The following is a 19,272-nucleotide window of genomic DNA, read 5'->3' on the forward strand; positions in this document are numbered from 1 at the left end:
CATTGTGAAGAGCACCTGCTGGAGTTGTGTGAGGTATGGGCCTCGCTTTGAGGCCAAGGTCCATACTGTTACTCCCTTACCCCATAAGTTCATAAAGAGTTCTCCACAATTTGACAATATATTGTGCTTCTCTTTGAGTAATATTTCAGTTTTTCTAGAGAAATTTTTTAAAGCTATTGAACTATTAAACTCTCAGGTGATACTGTCAGAATCAGCTTTTAAAAAGTTCTACATGACTTATTTTTTATAAGTAGGATATATTTAAGTTGTACATATTGTGGGGAATCTCAACCTAACTTGTACTCATATTCATATATGTACCCTTAAAGCCAAGCTTGAGAATAACAGAACTTTACTGTAGGTCAAATCTTATACATCATCTAGATATTTCATAGACAGTAACTGAGGTTTAATGATTGTTTTATGATTTTTTAAAAACATAATAAGATCTATAACTTGTGGCTGTATTTCATAGGCCTATGAGATTTTATCAGAATACTGGCATCATAATTTCTTCCTACTTAATAAGAATAATTAGATTATATTAGAATAACCAAAAAGTTGCTAGTTATAGATGTTAATATTTCTTCCTACTTACTACTAAGTGCAGGAATAAATCAAAAAGTCAATTATATTATTAAAGAGAAAACTTTGGCTAAAATATAAAATAAAAATTCATATAGTTCTCTGTACATATAGATTTAGAAAAATTATTAAAATAATTTTCTTTATTAAAAGTGAAAATGCTCACTGATTAGATCAGATACTACTTTAGGTACTTATTAGAGTCTCCTTCATAGTTCCTAGTGCATATCTTTTGTTTAATGAGTCGTGACTTTTAAAAGTCACCCAGCACAGAAATATTTACGTAGTCCATTTATTTCCTGTGTGCCTGCTAGAACTGTAATAGATAGCCTATGATTTCTGCGGTATATCAGTTTACAGCACCAGTGCAATAGGGTAGAATAAAGAACTGAAGTAGGGACAGAATTTATTACACTATGTTTGACTCTGTGAATGTTATCCATGGATATAAGCATTCTCAAAAATTTCTAGGCCCTGAGGTTGAACAACACAAATGCCTCCTAGGTTTTTATAGCGTTTTCATGGCTTTTATAAAATTGAATGCTGTTTGAAATAAAGGTGTGGGAAATAATTTAGTTTTAGAATTTATCAATTTTTAGAGCATAATATCGAAAGTATATTTCTGCCCTGGCTGGTTTTCTCAGTGGTTAGAGCACCAGCCTACAGACTAGACTCTCAGATTCGATCCTGGTCAAGGGTATGTACCTCTGTTGCAGTTTGATTCCCAGCCCTGGTCAGGATCGTGTGGGAAGCAACCAATCAATGTATTTCTCTCATGTTGATGTCTCTCTCTCTCTCCCTCTCCCTCTCCCTCTCCCTCTCCCTCCCTCCCTCTCCCTCTCTCCCTGCCTCTCTTCCCGTCTCTTCTTCCCTTTCTCCCTCCCAGTCTATCTGAAGATAAATGAAAAAGAATTCTTGGGTGAGAATTAAAAAGAAAAAGTATATTTCTTTTGCATAACATAAATTGCCTTTTTACTGTGAAAATCTTCTCTTTGATTAATTAAAAATCTTTTACTGTAAACTTGAAGTCCAAGAACATACAGGAGTGGGCAAAGGTAGGTTTATAATAATAATAAGTGGTCCAATAATTAAAAAATAAATAATAATATAAGAATAAACTCTGTTTCATGTACTCACAACTGTAAACTTACTTTTGGCTACTCCTATATTTATTAGCCTGCCCTAATGACCATGTTAAGTAGCTAAATAACCAATCAATGAAAGAACTTTCAGCATTTCATTAAATATAAGTTCAAAAATTAAGTATTGAAATCCTTTTATTGATTTATTTGTTTTTATCCTCACCCGAGGACATTTTTGCATTTATCTTCAGATAGAGTGGGAGGGAAAGAGAGAGAAACATCGACATGAGAGAGACACATCGAGTGGTTGCCACCCACATGACCCAAGTGGGGCCAGAGACAAACTGCAACCGAGGTATGTGCCCTTAGCAGGAACCAAACCCGGGACTCTCTGGTCCATGTGCCCACTCTCTAACGGCTGAGCCAAACTGGCCAGGGCTGAAATCCTTTCATTATTGAGCTTTAAAGTTTTATCTGATCCATAGATTTTTCTCTTTCCAATCCAGTGATTTTTTAAAATATGCATATTTTAGTGGGATAGATGCCAGCATTGAAATGGAATAAGAGACTAATTGTAGTTTCCCAGAGTGTTATCCAGGAACACAATTCCATTTAGTTAAAGGGGAGGGAAATGAACAGTGATCAAATAAATTGAGAAGTGCTGGGTTTAAATAGTTAAACAAATTTTGTTCATGTTTACCATAAGACTCTCACAATCATTAATGTAGCATATATTGTGAATTTTCTTGGTAGGATGTAGTACAACTTTTCTCAGAAGTATTTTGTCATGAATCCTTTTTATTTAGAGTATCTCACTGTAATATACCTGAAACACACTTTGTGTTATGTTGGTCTATATTCTACACTATTTTATGGAATATTTAAATTCAAAGGAAAAAAGAAATTAAGGTTTGCTTTTGTATTATCACACTCTAGAACATCATATTCTGTGACTTGTATGTGTGTGTGTTCATTGTTACCCAAGGATATCTTTCCATTGATTTTAGATAGAGTGGGAGGGGGAGAGGGAGAGGGGAAGAGAGAGAGAAAAAAACATTAATGGGAGAGAGACTAACTGGTTGCCTCTCGAACGACCCGGACTGGGACTGATATCAAACCTGCAACCCAGGTATGTGCCCTTGACTGGAAATCAAAGTGCAGGAATTGGTCCACAGGCCGATGCTCTAACTGCTGAGCCAAACTGGCCAGGGAATATTCTGTGATTTTTAAAATTATCTTTGTTATTTGAAAACATCATACACTAATGCAAAAAGTAATGATTAAGTGCCTTGGCTTTATTCCCAAAATATCAGATAATGGAGCTAATTCATTTATTTTCTTATCTATAATAAGAGCTAATGCTGTATCTACAGAAATAAATTTTTCACCATTTTTACACATTTAACATCTAATATTTTCCTTTGTCACAATATTTAGAAAAATTTAGAAAATAAACCATTTTGTTTGTTTTTAAATAGGAATATCAGTTACAGTACTTTGTTTACCCCCACCCACTCACACATACAGTTTTTAAGCTTCATAGTAAGTTTTGAAAGTAAATTTCAGCTTCTTTTGCATGTAAACACAAAACAAAATGAAATAATGAGTTCATAGTTATTTAACATTTAATAGCAAGTATTAATATGTATTCTGCAATCTTGACTTTGTGCATTAATGTATACTATGCTTAACTATTAATGTGAAGAAAATATAGCTGTTATAGTTATACCCAGATTTCATCTCAAATTTATTTCCCCTCTCTCTTTTTTGCCATATTTCTAATATTCTTTGTTCTTCTACCCCAAAGTTGGCCAATATGTGTGTGCTTGTGTTAGCCTAACTGAAATAGAATTAGATTGGTGCAGTCTATTGGCACTGCCATTTTTAACCAATTTAGAAGTCTTAAAGCTTGTAAGTGACAGTGTCTATTCAGATGAGCTTAGCTACCTGAAATTTACCCAAAAGAAACTTCTCTGTTTGGGAGCTGTAGTCTTGAATGCCAACAGTGATATTGTAGGAGTATGCAGTGAGCACCCCCCAACCTCTGTTATACTAAGCACATGCCAAATCTTTTTGCAAAATAAATCTATAAAGAGTAAAATTGTACTCTGTCATCTTATAATCTTTTCATGTATCAGCTTTTCCCAAAATTGTGATTCCATTGGTTCTTTTTTTGTCTATTTTTTTTACTTTTAAATAGTTTTTAAATTGGAGTTGACATACAACAGTATATTAGTTTCAGGTGTACAACCCAGTGATTAGACATATAACTTACTAAGTTATCAATCCACTAAATCTAGTAACCCATCTGACAACATACATAGTTGTTAGAGATTTTTGCTTTTATTATTTGAGTGATGATGTGAGGTAATTTTTAATATAATAATTAAAAAAAAAAAAAAAAAAGTTATAACCTACTAAGTAGTTCATGTGCCAATCCTTATGATAACCTGGTGGGGAATTTAGGTCAGGAATAAATAACCCACTTTATGGATAGGGAAAGTTGAGTATTTTGCCTGCGGTCTCAGTGGGTAAGTACCTGACAGAGTTGGTAACCTGCTGGTGCCAGATCTCGTATTATTTGACAATGCCCTAAAAGTGTGTTAAATTTAAATCCTGCCTTTTTTACTCTTTTAAATCTTAGCCTAAAAAAATAATTTTGAATTTAATATTCACCATTCTTAGCTCAGATTTCCTAAGCTTCAATTGGCATCTTTTCACTAAATAAGTATTTGTTCCAAGATTATTAATTGTTCACCACAGAATGATTTTAAATGCTTATTTATCTTCCCTTTTTAATTTTTTTTCTTTATTGATTTTAGAGAGAGGAATGGAGAGGGAGAGATAGAAACATCGATGAGAGAGAACATCAATTAGATGCCTCCTGCATGCCCCCCACAGGGGATTTGGCCCACAATTTGGGCATGTGGTCTCACTGGGAATCGAACTAGTGACCTCTTTGTGCATCAGTCAGTGCTCAACTACTGAGCCACACCAGCCAGGCTTATCTTCCTTTTGATAGTAGCATTAGCTTTTATCCTAAAATATTTCAAATTTATCTGTAGCATAGTTTATAGAATACTATGCTTATTTATTCAGGGAGAAAATGTTTTTTTTAAACTTTGCATTTATAAATAATATGGAATTATTTTCCTAAAGTAGATTTTCAGCTATTTCTTTAATGTTGAAAATAGATCCAACAGTAACTACACTCATAGCTCTCCATCTGTCCATTTTTAAAATAGATCCAAACCTCGAACGCCCCCTAACAAATCCCTTGTTTAGAAAACCTAGAAGGATTTTATATTGTTACATAAAATAAACAGATAATTTTACCCCTTTAGTGGATTTATTATTGCCAGCCTCTTGAACTAGAATTGACCCTCTGATAATCCTAGTCCAATATCATTATTTTAGAGGTAATGAATTTAACATCCAGAAAAATTAAGTGGCTTCACAAAGTCAAACAAGACAGGATCTAAACCTCTTGATTTCCTGCTCAGTCTTCCCCATTCCCAATAGCTTTCTTCTTTTATTTGAAAATTAATCATTGTACAGATTGATTGATGAAATTGGTACATTAAATTTTTTTTAAGTAAATGTTGGGTTTCTTGAAATGAATACTTGCAGCATTTATCAGCTGGTAAGCTGGGTTGTTTTTCTTTTTTTATATATTGTTGAATGTAGAATGTATTACAGATGTTCCTCATTTTTCCCCTATTGACCCTCCTCCTCCCCACTCCTGCCCCCCTCCCGCCTTTTCCCACACTATTGTCTGTGTCCATTGGTTATGCATATAAGTTCTTTGGTTTATTTCTTCCCACCCTCCAACCCCTTTCCCTTTGAGGTTTGTCAGTCTAGCAATGAATTTGTACTTCTTAATCCCTTCACCTTTTTCACCCATTCCCCCAACCCCCGTCCCATCTGACAACCAACAAAATGTTCTCTGTATCTATGAGAATGTTTCTGTTCTGCCTGTTCATTTTGTTTGTAGATTCCATTGTCAATAGATATGTATTCATTGCCATTTAGTTTGTTTATATATTTTATCTTTTTGGTGGTGATGAACTCCTTTAACTTTTTCTTGTCTGGGAAACTCTTTATATGGCCATCGATTCTAAATGACAGCTTTGCAGGATAGAGTAATCTTGGCTGTAGGTTCTTGCTTTTCATCACTCTGAGTATTTCTTTTTTTTTTTTTGATTAATTTTTGTTACAGATGATTCTCCTTTTTTCCCCCACTGATTCCCCCCTCCCCCTTCCCTCCCTGCCCCTTCCCCAGATTGTTGTCCATATCCACTGTTCATGCATACATGCATATAAGTTCTGTGGTTCATCCCTCTCCCACCTCCCCACTCCTTAGGGGATTGTCCTCAAACTGTTATGTTCATTATATTCCACAAATCAGTGAGATCATATGAAATTTGTCTTTCTCTGTTTGGCTTACTCTGAATATTTCTTGCCACTCCCTTCTGGCCTGCAAAGTTTCTTTCGAGAAATCAGCTGACAGCCTTATGGGAACTCCCTTGTAGGTAACTAGCTGCCTTTCTCTTGCTGCTAAAGATTCTCTCTTTGTCTTGAACCTTTTGCATTTTGATGATGATGTGTCCTGGTGTGGGCCTCTTGGGGTTCATCTTATTTGGGACTCTCTGTGCTTCCTGGACTTGTATGTCTGTTTCCTTCACCAAGTTAGGAAAGTTTTCTGCCATTATTATTTCAAACAGGTTTTCGATTTCTTGTTCTCAATCTTCTCCTTCTGGCACCCCGAAGATGCGAATGTTGGCACGCTTGAAGTTGTCCCAGAGGCTCCTTACACTATCCTCATTTTTTTGGATTCTTTTTTCTTTTTGCTGTTCTGATTGGGTGTTTTTTGCTTCCTTATATTCCAAATCGATGGTTTGCTTCTTGGATTTACATACTCTACTATTGAATCTGTGTAAATTATTCTTTATTTCCGTTAATGCCTCCTTCATTTCTGACTATGCTTCCTTCAGTTCTGACTGGTCCTTTTTTATGGTCTTGAGGCCCTCACTAAGTTCACTGAGGTTCTCACTAAGTTCATTGTGCATCCTTATAAGCAGTATTTTGAACTCAGCATCTGTTAGGTTGCTTATCTCCATTTTGCTTAGTTCTTTTCTTGGGGTTTTGTTCTGTTCTTTCATTTGAGACCTGCTTAGTTCTTTTCTTGGGGTTTGTTCTGTTCTTTCATTTGGGACCTGTTTCTTTGTCTCCTCATTTTGGCTGCCTCCCTGGGTTTGTTTCTGTGTATTACTTAATGAGAGGTATGGGGCTAGCTGAGACCAGATGCTGCTTGTTTGAAAGAATTTAGGAACAACCTGAAGCAGGATCCAAGACAGGCCAATCCTATGGTTAAGCAAGTGGCAACAGCTTGGGTAGGCCTGAAAGTTGGGTAGGGCAGGGCCTCAGGGAGTCGCCAGGGTGGGGCTACCAGTGTGAACCAGGGTGCTGGAGGCCCAGATATGGTGGCTGTCCGCTGCACCAGGGAAGGGCTCACCAAAGGAACAAAGGCCTCTGACAGCACATTTGTCCCAGAGAAAGCCCCCTCTCCGGCCCTCGTTTCAGTGCCAAACAGCTTATTTCTTCCCTGTATGTCTCTGGTGCTCCTCGAGCTGCCTCCCCTCCAAGCTTAGAGGGAGTGAGTCCGATAAGTCCGTGCGCGGGCCCTTTAAGGAGCTGCCTGGGGCTCCAGCCACTTCAGCTTCCCTGAGCCTCAGTTCCTGCTTGTTTTTCCAGCCAGAAGTTATGGGGACTTCTCTTCCTGGCACTGGAACTCTTAGCGGGGCACCTGGTGTGGGACGGGGACCCCTCAGTCCTCAGGAAGGACCTTCCCAGCCGAGGGGTCCTTCTGATTTTTGTCCACCACACATGAGTGTAGGACCAGCCCGTGGTGCCTCCGCCCCTCCTACCAGTCTCGATGGATGTTGCTGCTTCTTTATTCCGTAGTTGTAGGACTTCCATTCAGCTTGATTTTAGGTGGTTTTGAATGATGGTTGTTCTGTAGTTTAGTTGTAACTTTGATGAGGTTGTGGGAGGACGCGATACCGCGTTTACCTACGCCGCCATCTTGACCGGAAGTCTTGGGTCGTTTTTCATATACACATGCCCCCTCACATACACACAAACCCATGAAATCTTAAGCTACCTTCTCTCATCTATGGGTCTGCAGAAATTCAGCAGAATATGTATAACCCATCGTCTGTGACAGATCTAAAAGCAATACTTCCACTTGACCTTTTAAAACTTAGAGCACTTGGCCCTGGCCAGTTTGGCTCAGCGGTTAGAGCGTCGGCCTGCGGTCCGGAGAGACCCGGGTTCGGTTCCCGCTAAGGGCATGAACCTCGGTTGCAGTTTGTCCCCGGCCCTGGTTGGGTCGTGCGGGTGGCAGCCACTCGATGTGTCCCTTTCGCGTCGATGTTTCTCTCTCTCTCTCTCTCTCTTCCTCTCTCTCCCTCCTGCTCTATCTGAACAAAAAATGAAAATATATCCTTGGGTGAGGATAAAAAAAAAAAAAAAAAATTAAAACTTAGAGCACTTGGCTGTGTTAATATGGTGCATCCTACCTTGTGGATGAACTGCTAGACCCGGGATTGACCCTGGCATTGCACACATTCTTGCTTTTTTCTCTTATTTCATTACCTGCTTTCCAAATTCTGCTGCAACAGCAGTTCCTCTTACAACCCCTCTCCCTTTACTTCAGTTCCAATTGCTATAAGGTCATGGTAAGTATGAGTAAAGTATTCAAAATCCTCCCTCCTTCCTACCCTTTTAAAAAATTATCTATGTAGTAGAAAGTTATAGCACTGAGATTTTTGCTTAAGATAACCAAATCCCAAAATGGCTTTCAAAAAGCCAAGTGTTAATTTAAATGTGTGTTTATTGAGCTGACTTTTAAAGATGCTAGGTCTTAATTAAAAACCTGAATTCGAGTTATGATGATGTGCTGAATTATTATTATAAAAATGGGGATATTTGAACTAGGTGATTGTACCCGTTACCAGTTTATGTAAAAGTTGACAGGACTTGTTGCTTCAGAAGCTCTCTACTTAGTGTGAAAGTTTCAGTGAGTCTGCAGAGGTCTGTCACCTGATCAAAGATTAGAAGCACATGTTAATATATTAGTGGCTTCTTTTTTAAACCGTTGTTCTAACCATCCCTTTTTAATGTAATGTAAATGGAGTTTCTTGAACATGTCACTCTTATCAGCCCCCAAAGTTTTCTTATCCTCACCTGCGGATATGTTTATTGATTTGAGAGAGAGGGAGACAGACAGACAGACAAACAAACATTGATTGGTTGCCTCTCATAGGCGCCCTGACTGGGAAATGAACCTGAAACATTTTTTGGTGTACAGGACAACGCTCCAATCAACGAAGACGCCTGGCCAGGGCAGCCCCAAAACTTTTCTTACCTGATGCTCACTAACCTGTACTAATGGGATTAAGTGAAATTTGGCAAGGGGGTTCATTTTTTAGGATAACTTTATTTCATTGGGTTTAAATTTAAATTAGATTGAAAAAACCTGCAGTACTTCTAAAGATTAATAAGTTGTCATTTGTAAAGAAAGAACCTATGCTTGCCTATTGAAAAGAATTCCACCTTATAGAACTGCTGTTCTCCCTTAATTTAAACAAAATATCTCTCTCTATATATATATTAAAATGCAAATAAAAAAATAGGATAGTTGTAAGTTGAATTTCTTTTTAAGACAAAAATCCATTAGCATTATGGATTAGCATAAAGCATTAGCATAAATCCATTAGTATTTATTCTCCTTTTCCATATTGCCAAGGAGAAACATCTCCGATTTTTTTAAACATGTTTTGCTTGAGATACAGGTTGACCTTTTAGGTCATTTGCAGTGAATGTTCCTTCTCATAGGACTTGGAAAAGAACAATTAATTCAATCCATATTTTTTATTAGAAAAAAATGCATATTTTTTTTCCTGCTATTTTGGGAATATGTAATTACTTTGATATTAGTTGCCATTTCCTCCAACTTAAATAAATTGACTCGTCTCGATGCGATGTATAGTTTATACCATCATTGACTATTATACTGTTAACAGTCCTTAAATAAATGCTGTAAATTGGGAAGTGATAAGATCACCTCTTTCTAGCAGAGGTGAAAACAAAAGCAAAATCATGTCCAGGAACCAATTATTCTGCCACAGTTTATGCCAGAAATTCTGATAATTTCACTGAGTTGCATAAAATTATTCTCAACTATAATTATAAAGTACAAACTACATTGATGATGTATTCTTTTTGAGTAATTATGTGACTTGTGAGAACAATTCCTCCTAACCCAGCTCACTTTAGAAGGGGCATATTTTGCTCTCTACTCTGACCCGCAGCATTGGACATTGGGTGTTATGATGCTTGTTTGTGCACATGGTATTCTGCTTTTGTATTGGTCAGAATTCTCTTGGTTACAGATGATAGAAACTTATTTCAAATTAGCTCAAAGCTAAAAGGAATGTCTGCTCACAATGAAGAAGTTCTGGGGTAGACCTGGATCTGGGTACTCAAGTGATTTGACATCAAGATTGTGTCCTTTTTTCCACCCTCAGTTTTGATTTTTTTTTTATTCTCAAGTACTTTTTTTTCCACATGATGAAAAAGATGGCCACTGGCAACTCATAGCTTATGAATTTTTCCAGTTCTTATTTTCTGAGAAAGACTATAATTTCTCAGTGTTCGTATATCAAATCTGAGAAGAAGATACTATAATTAGTCCTGACTGGATCATGTTCTCACCCCTTGGCCAGTCGCTGTGGCCCCAGAGAGCTAGGGCCCTGTGATGGGTTAGGCCTGGATCATATGCCCACCCACAGGAAGGTGAGCTACTCAAGGGAACTCCGCTGAACCTCCAGGACAGAGTTAGATGCGCAGCTAAACAACATACATTCTCTGTGGTCATCTTGCAGAATATGAAGAGGAACTATCAGGATAAGAATATGAAGTGAAAATATTTGCCAGTTTATTAGATGAAAACAGCAATGTTATCATTATTTTACTTTTATTTGGCTTTTTCATCAGTGGTCAGATTTCTACAAGTATTTTCTCACATTTTTATTAGGCTTTTGTATTTCTTCCATGAATTGTCTTTTCATGTACTTTCTCTTTTTCTGTTGTGATTTTAGTGGTTCTTATTATAAGAGCTCTCAATATATAGTAGGGCTTCCATTCTGGTTTTTTTATGCTTTTTTGCTTGAAAAAATAATTCTTAACAGTTACACATAAAGTTTCACAATATGGTTCCTTGGTTTTATATATGTCTACATTTTTCTTGATTTGTGAAATCTTTTAGATGGTCTAGAATATCACTTAATAATAACAGTAGTAGAAGTTTCTTATTCAGATATGAATAATCAATTTAAATGGAATAACTTATAGTAGTCTCCATTTGGAAAAATCCAGATTGAATAGTGAAATATATACTGTCTGTGAGAATTAGTTATTCTTCTACCTTTGGAAAACTGTTTTCCAAAAATTTTGGACAAAATTAATTTTTCTTAGAGATTAAGAAATAGTGATCACTTTGCCCTGGCCAGTTTGGCTCAGCGGTTAGAGCGTCGGCCTGCGGTCCGGAGAGACCCGGGTTCGGTTCCTGCTAAGGGCACATACTTCGGTTGCAGTTTGTCCCCGGCCCTGGTTGGTCGTGTGGTGGCAGCCACTCGATGTGTCCCTTCACATCGATGTTTCTCTCTCTCTCTCTCTTCCTCTCTCTCCCTCCCGCTCTGTCTGTACAAAAAATGGAAAAATGTCCTCGGGTGAGGATTTAAAAAAAAAAAAGAAATAGTGATCACTTTAAATTAAATATAAAACAACTTTGACATGCTCCTCTACCTTTTAAAAAAATTTTTATGTAAGTGAGCAAAGTAAATTAAGGCGTCACATTTCTTAAATTAATTCTTTGATTATGTAATTCAGTTTATCATGAATGATTATCTCACTTGATAATAACAAGTACAGCCCTAATAGATCATAATGTGTGTTTTGCATACATTATTTGATATCTTTATGTAGCATATGACATCCTATGAGAAAGATAATCAGCTACTTTCATCTGACAGAATATTTAAGTATATTAAAAATTTAGAAATTTGTTAAAAATAGGACAGGAAAAAAAATCTGACAACACTCTGGTTCTAAGTATATTTGTGTATGAAAATAAAATTTTTTTCTCCCTTTGGTCAACTAAAGGTCTATATTCTTACACTGGAAAATGATATGAGCCTGAATTATTTTTGTTTTTACATAATTCATACAATGGTAATAATTAAAACAATAGAAAGGTGTTCATAATTTTAGAGGACTAACGATTGGATTTATTAGCATAATTCATAAATGTGAGGCAATATAGTTTTGTGTATTTTAATGTACATTTAGGTTTTTCTTTTCTCTCTATAACATAGTAGTAAATATACTACCAAGAATGCAAACAGTACTGAGTGTGTAAGGCAATGTTCTTGCCTACACCTCCTCCATGAATTCTTACTCACTAGAACAGGTGCATGTCTGTGCTTCCAGTTCATTTTGCACTCTATACTCAAAGCAGAGATTAGGCTATATCCAGTGTGTTTCAAAAATTTCCTCCAAAATGTAGAAAGTCAAAAGATTCTGAGTGCATAACTCCAGGCAAGTCCAGTCATAAAAAGTTGCTTTGGATATTTTGTTCAATGCTTAATTCATGCACCAGTTGAATTTTACTCCATGATATTTGCTTTTACATAAATGTTTTAAATTATGTTACAAGGTGTAAAGTCAATTCTCTTGAAAGATTTTCCCTCCGCATCATCTTGTAGACATTCTTTGACAGGTGATAATTGCATATCCCCAGAGGGGTGGTTGCTGTGCTTTGTTTTATAGGAGCATCATCTCGGTTTTTAAAAATGCCTTTCTAGCCCTGGCCAGTTTGGCTCAGCGGTTAGAGCGTCGGCCTGCGGTCCGGAGAGACCTGGGTTCGGTTCCCGCTAAGGACACGTACTTCGGTTGCAGTTTGTCCCCGGCCCTGGTTGGTCGTGCGGGTGGCAGCCACTCGATGTGTCCCTTTCACATCGATGTTTCTCTCTCTCTCCCTTCCCCTCTCTCCCTCCCACTCTATCTGTACAAAAAATGGAAAAATATCCTCGGGTGAGGATTAAAAACAAAACAAACAAACAAAATAAAAATGCCTTTCTAAATATTTTCTCTATATGGATTAATGCAATAGATATCATCTGAACCGCTTCAGTGAATACTTTTACTACAGAAATCTCTTCAAACAATTAATACTACATAAGCCAGATAATTCCTAAAGAATACAGTATTTTCCCATTCATATCAGTACTCATGAATCCATATCAAAATTGTGGGCCAGAGGTTCTAAAGACCAAACTTACTTTATACATATGTATTATTTGAAAAAGAAAAAAACAGAACTTTGTTAATTGTAGTGATTTAAATACTAAAGGCAGTTAAAGAATACTCAACCTTTAGTAAGATTAAATTTTTGTCCTTAATTACTTTAAAAACCTGTTATCTCCTTTTGGAAAAGAATGATTGCAGTCTTACTGTCTTGGTCTCAGTAAAATTGATTCATAGAGAAATGTTCAAAATTTTTCCTATTGCTAGGTTGTAAAGAGCTGCTTTTAAAGAAAATTATAAAAACAGAAAACAAACTTACGATAGTCTGAATTTAATGATTTTAGCCATAAAATGGAAATGTTATAAGTTTGTAACATTATTGTCTTTATTATAATGCTGATCATTAAGATGATGGGAGCATTCTTAGGATTTGATTAAAATTTAAATATTTGACATTTTAAATCAAAGAATCAAAACCCTTGTTTCATCATATTCTATTTTTTAAAGGGTTTTATTACAATTTTATAAGGGTTGGGGCATTTAATATTAAGAATTATAGTTCTTGCATCCTATTAAATTACATTCTCTTGGTCTAGAATATTAGAATTTAAACTACTGAACTCTTTACAGGAGTGAGAATTTTGACCGGAACTATTGTTCACCAATTTGGGAAACAAATAAAATTTATACTTCTAGAGCAGGAACTCTGGTATCAGACTGTCTGGGTTCAAATTCCATCCCTATGGCTTGATAACTTTATACAAGTTATCTATCTTGGCTTCTTAAAATAGTAATTAATTTTATAGAACAATCTATAAAATAATACTTAGGAATTTCATAAGAATTAAATAAAGAAATATATGTAAAGTATTTAGAATAGTGCTGTACCTAGTAAAAACTATTATTAAGTTATTGGTATTATGCATATATATGTATGCACATATTCGTTTCTGCCCATGATAGATAGTAACAGGATTTTTAGAAGCTTAAAATTTATAACACCTAAAATATTTATATTTTTATAAGGGTACAAGGGAGAAAATGGAGATTTCTCCTGAGTGAGGGCCTACATTTCCCTGGGGATAGGGTCCTTTTTCTTTCTTTCTTTTTCCCTTACCAGGGGATATTTTTCAATATTTTGTTCAGATAAAGCGGGAAGGAGAGAGAGAAACATCAATGTGAGAGAGACACATTGAGTGGCTGCCACCCACATGATCCAACCAGAGCCGGAGACAAACTGCAACCGAGGTACGTGCCCTTAGCAGGAACCGATCCCAGGTCTCTCCAGACCGCAGGCCGACGCTCTAACTGCTGAGCCCAACCGGCCAGGGCAGGGTCCTTTTTCTGATTCGCACTAATGTACCAAATAAACTAGCAGTGGCTGTCTTAGTCCATTTGGGCTTTTACAACTAAAATACCACAAACTGGGTGGCATACTCAACAGAAATTTATTTCTGACCGTTCTGGAGGCTGGGAAGTCCAAGATCAGGGGGCCAGCAGATTCCGTGTCTCTTGAGGACCCGCTTCCTGGTTCATACGCGTGTTCTCTTATTGTGGAAGGAGCAAGGGAGCTTTCCTGGGGTCTCTTTTATTAGGTCATTAATCTCCTTCATGAGGCTGGAGCCTGATCACCCAATCACCTCCTGAAGGCTCCACTTCCAGATACCATCACATTAGGCGGTAGGTTTCAATCTGTGAAATGGAGGGAGGCACAAATTCCATCCATAGCACTGGCCTTGATAATGCATACCTTGTCTGGCAGCTGTATACTGTACTTGCTTATTTTTCTACAAAAATTGAAGATACACTTGAGTGTGGAGGTGGGGAAAGGTACAGTTTTAGGAATTGATATTTTGAAAGTTAAGCCTCAGCCAATCACCTTGCCTAGCTGCCTGAAATGATAATGTGCAATGCATTTAAAATCTGCAAAAAAATTTTAGGGTGGTGTCTGATTGCTCTTCTTTAGTAGATTTAGGTTCTAAATACCTGTAAACTTTGGTATCTTGATTATGAGTTAGTGAAGGTATTCGTTGATTGGTAGAAGAAGTAAAAGAAGCAACTCATTTAATTTTTTGTACCATATTCTTGAATTACTGGAATAATAACTGTATAACTTTAACAGGCCAAATATGTCATTTATTGGTATTTTAGTAGTTAATTGTTAAAACCTTTATCTGTTTCTTTTAATTATGAAAATTGATTATTTGTTTTGTTATTGTTATTAGTAACCACCAGGTCATTCAACATTTCAATTTTTATTTTATCTAATAGATGAACCAACTAGCCCTAGCATTGATCATGATATTGCGCATATCCCTGCTTCTGCTGTCATCTCCGCCTCTACCTCTCAAGCACCCTCTATAGCAACAGTCCCTCCCAGCCTTACAACTTCAGCTCCTTTAATTCGACGTCAGCTCTCCCATGACCAGGGTACGTGTTAATGAGTACATATGTAAACCGGCTCTCTCTCTCACTCTCCATTTTCTATTTAGAATACTATGACACACTGCGATTTTTTCACCAGTTAAAGAATCTACAAACTATTTGCAAATGTATAATTGTTGGATTTTAATTCCAGAATCTGTTGGACCGCCCAGCCTCGATGCCCAGCCCAGCTCAAAGACAGAAAGATCAAAATCATATGATGAGGGCCTAGATGATTACAGAGAAGATGCAAAATTGTAAGTCTCAAGCATATTATTTTAAATATTTGTGAGTGTTCAGCATGACTTTGACTCATAAATATTGAATTTAATGATGTCTTTTATATTTTCTAACTTTATGATATTAGAAATGCAAATAAAATCAAGATTGTTACTATACACTAATTGAAATTTTTATTTTATTTTTCCACTTAATATAATTAATTTATTTTTGTTACAGATGTTTCTCCTTTTTCCTCTATTTTTAAAATAATATTTAAAAATGAGTAGTACACAAACATATAAAAATATGTATATTATGTAATCACCTGACACACTAGGCCTCCAGCCACTCAGTTCTACTTTTATATATACTTATGTTTTTTGTTTTCTTTGTATATTTTCAGAGTTATACTATACATAAAACCACATACATAATTTATATATGCTTAATGTATGTGTATAGTCTAATTTTTTAATTTAATTTTTCTATATTTTTAGAGAGAGAGGAAGTGAGAGGGAGAGAGAGAAACATGTATGAGAGAACATTGATTGGCTGCTTCCCACATGATCCCCACTGGGGATTTGGCCCACAACCTGGGCATGTGCCCTGACCAGGAATCAAATTGGTGACCTCTTGGTGCCACACCACTGAGCCACACTGGCTGGCTGTAGTCTAATTTTTTTTATAAACAAATGATAGGTGCTGTACACACTGTTCTTGGAGAAGATTCAGTGCATATATTCTTGAGTCATTCTTTTTCATGGTTGTTTAATTTTCCATTGAATAGTTATACCATAAAATATTCAACCAGTGTTCTGTATTCTGTTAAGAGACATTTAGATTGATTAAATCTTATGTTACCACAAACAATACTTCATTGACTGTATTTGTCCCTCATTCATTTAGCATGTGAATGAGTATGGTTGGAAAAGGATTGTTACATGAAGGGGTATGTGTATGTTTTACTGTCAGTTGCTCTCCATAAAGATTGTACCAAATCACATGCCCACCAACATGTCGTTGGTGTACCCCTCACCAGCACAACATGTTAGTCAACATTTGATTAGTTTGTAACTCTAATGGTATGACATTATAGTTTTAATTTGAAAATTTTTTATTATTTGTTGAAAATCATTTCTTCAGTGTTTACTTCTTAAATTTGTTTTTTTTCTTTTTAGTATATTTACAACTTTGACTCATTTGAAATTTATTTTATTCTAATTAGTGAGATAAAGCACCAACATTATATTTTCCAGTGTCTCTCAGTTGTCCCCAAAGCATCTATTGAATGTTATACTTGAGTGTTATACTTTTCCACTGATACTTCATTTTTATTATATACTCACGTTTTATATGTATTTAGTTTTATTTTTAGACTATTTTGTTCAGTTGACTCATCTGTTTATTCATGTATACCAGATTCTGTTAATTATACTGGTTTTATAATATTTTATTATATGGAGTTATTCTCCCTCATTACTCTGTCATTTTCAAATTATCCTGGCAATTTTTATTTTCCTATTTGAACTTGAAAATTACTTTTCTAGTTCTTAATATCATTTTTAATATTTTTTATTGAATTTATTGGAGTGACATTGGTTAATAAAATTGTATAGTTTTCAGGTGTACAATTCTATGTATGATACATCATCTGTATTTTGTATTGTGTGTTCACCAGCCCTGGTCACGTCCCCTAGTCTCCTTCCATTACCCTCTTCTACCTTCCCCCATCCCCTTAAATTATTATGAATATTTTCATTGACAGAATATTTAATTTATAGATTAATTTACGAAATATTGATCATTATGATATTGAACCTTCTGTCAAAGAGCAGTTTTTCTTTTTCCTTCTCTTTTTTTAATCCTCACGTGAGGATTTTTTTTTTTTTTTTTAATTTCAGAGAGAGGAAGGGGGACAGAGAGAGGAAAACTTTGATGTGAGAGAGAAACATTGATTGGCTGCCTCCCATACCCTCCCTGATCAGGGATCAAACTTCGACCTGGGTTTGTGCCCTGACCGGGAATTGAACCCAAAAACTTTTGGTGTACAGACGATGCTCCAACAACTGAGCCATCTGGCCAGGGTTTGTCTTTTTTTATTATAGTATTTTTGTATAGATTGAGGCTTTCACTTGATAATTATCTATATTCCAATAAAATCAGTTCTTTCCAGACCAGCAATTTTTATTTTAATTATTACATTTATTGGGGTGACATAGTTTAATAAGATGATATGGGTTTCAGTTGTAGATTTCTATGATGCATGATCTGTATATTGCATTGTGTGCCCGCCCACAGTTTGAGGGCCATGTGTATGAGGTGTAGTCACTGCAGAGGTGCAGGCTAGCAGGAGTTTTCCTAATGATGCAATGTTTGATTTGTGAGCTCTTTTAACACTTCTTCCTCACTGAAAGATATCAGTGATTGCCACATTTCAGAGTCTGTTTCACCCAACACACTGCTTCCTACAAAGATGGCAGGACTGTATGTTTCTTCCTTAGTTCTCACCTCCTCTCATATTCATGGTGATAAATGAGGTCCCTGTCATCAGCAAAAGCATCCTACTCTTTGTTTCAAACCAGGGACAGTTGATTTGATCTCTCAGAGTGCAGTGGACTGCAGTTTTGTTTGAGATATGCAACCGGTGGCGTCCTCTCCTCCTGTATTAATTTAACCACCTTTCTTCAGTGCACTTAACCACCATTTTTCATTACTGTAGTTCGGAGCTACAGATGTCTCCTCATATTGTTGGAGATTGAGTTTATATATTTGTTTCTGGTTGCCTTGTTGTTTGAGGTGGTTTCTGAGAGGAGAGGACAGTGTCCCCTTCAGTCACATTTTAAAATGGTAAGTGCCTTAAATGAATTTGGAATTTAAAAATAGCAAAAAACAAGTGTTCCCTAAAGTTAAATAATTTTGAATAACTGATATGAATCTGTCTTCTGAAGCCCGAAGCCTTTTTAGTGGCAACAGTAGTTCTTAATGAAATCATCCAGAAAGTGTTTTGAGGGGCACAGTGGTTAGCTGGACCAGCCCCAACAGCTCTTCCTGCTGCGTGTATGGTTCCGGGTGCCCACCAGCTGGAGGAGTGTAGACATGCTGTTCTCTCTGTGTCTGACTGTTGATGACAGCAAATCAATTATTAACACTGGAAACCCTCAGTAGAGCATTGCAGCTAATAATAGAAGTAATAATAGACCAATAATAGAAAGCCTAGTGTTTAGCCCAAGTAGCTTTTCTTTGATCTAAAAAAAGGATAAGAAAATCTCACACTTCATGCCAAAACAGTTTTCATGTGCCAGATCAACTAAGAAAGCTATCATTGTATCAAAAGTTTAATTATAAAATTAGCTATTTTTCTCACTTGTTGAATAGTGAACATTTAATGTGGTGATGATGAAATGTCAGCTCACTAGTGAAAGATTAGTTGTAATATTCAGACTATTCTAACATCTTTGAGGTGTTTTATGCATTATTGAAAATATTTACATACTTTTTTTTCAACAGGTCTTTTAAGCACATATCCTCCCTGAAGGGAATCAAGGTCAGTACTGGATGTTTAAAAAATATCAGCAAGTGATGTTCCTAT

General features: G+C 36.2%; 1 protein-coding gene across 7 annotated transcripts in view; it reads left to right on the top strand.

Moving 5' to 3' along the window:
* ARHGAP21 (Rho GTPase activating protein 21) overlaps positions 1-19,272 on the top strand; it is a 151,283-nt gene that overhangs the window by 108,751 nt on the left and 23,260 nt on the right. For all 7 annotated transcript variants that reach the window (XM_036257079.1, XM_036257123.1, XM_036257105.1 and 4 more), the window contains 3 exons: positions 15,309-15,467; positions 15,616-15,718; positions 19,191-19,227. In XM_036257079.1, the coding sequence (XP_036112972.1) occupies positions 15,309-15,467; positions 15,616-15,718; positions 19,191-19,227 (299 nt within the window). The remainder of the gene's footprint in view (positions 1-15,308; positions 15,468-15,615; positions 15,719-19,190; positions 19,228-19,272) is intronic.

The sequence above is a fragment of the Molossus molossus genome, unplaced genomic scaffold (genome assembly GCF_014108415.1).
Source record: "Molossus molossus isolate mMolMol1 unplaced genomic scaffold, mMolMol1.p scaffold_m16_p_1, whole genome shotgun sequence".
Lineage (NCBI taxonomy): Eukaryota > Metazoa > Chordata > Mammalia > Chiroptera > Molossidae > Molossus > Molossus molossus.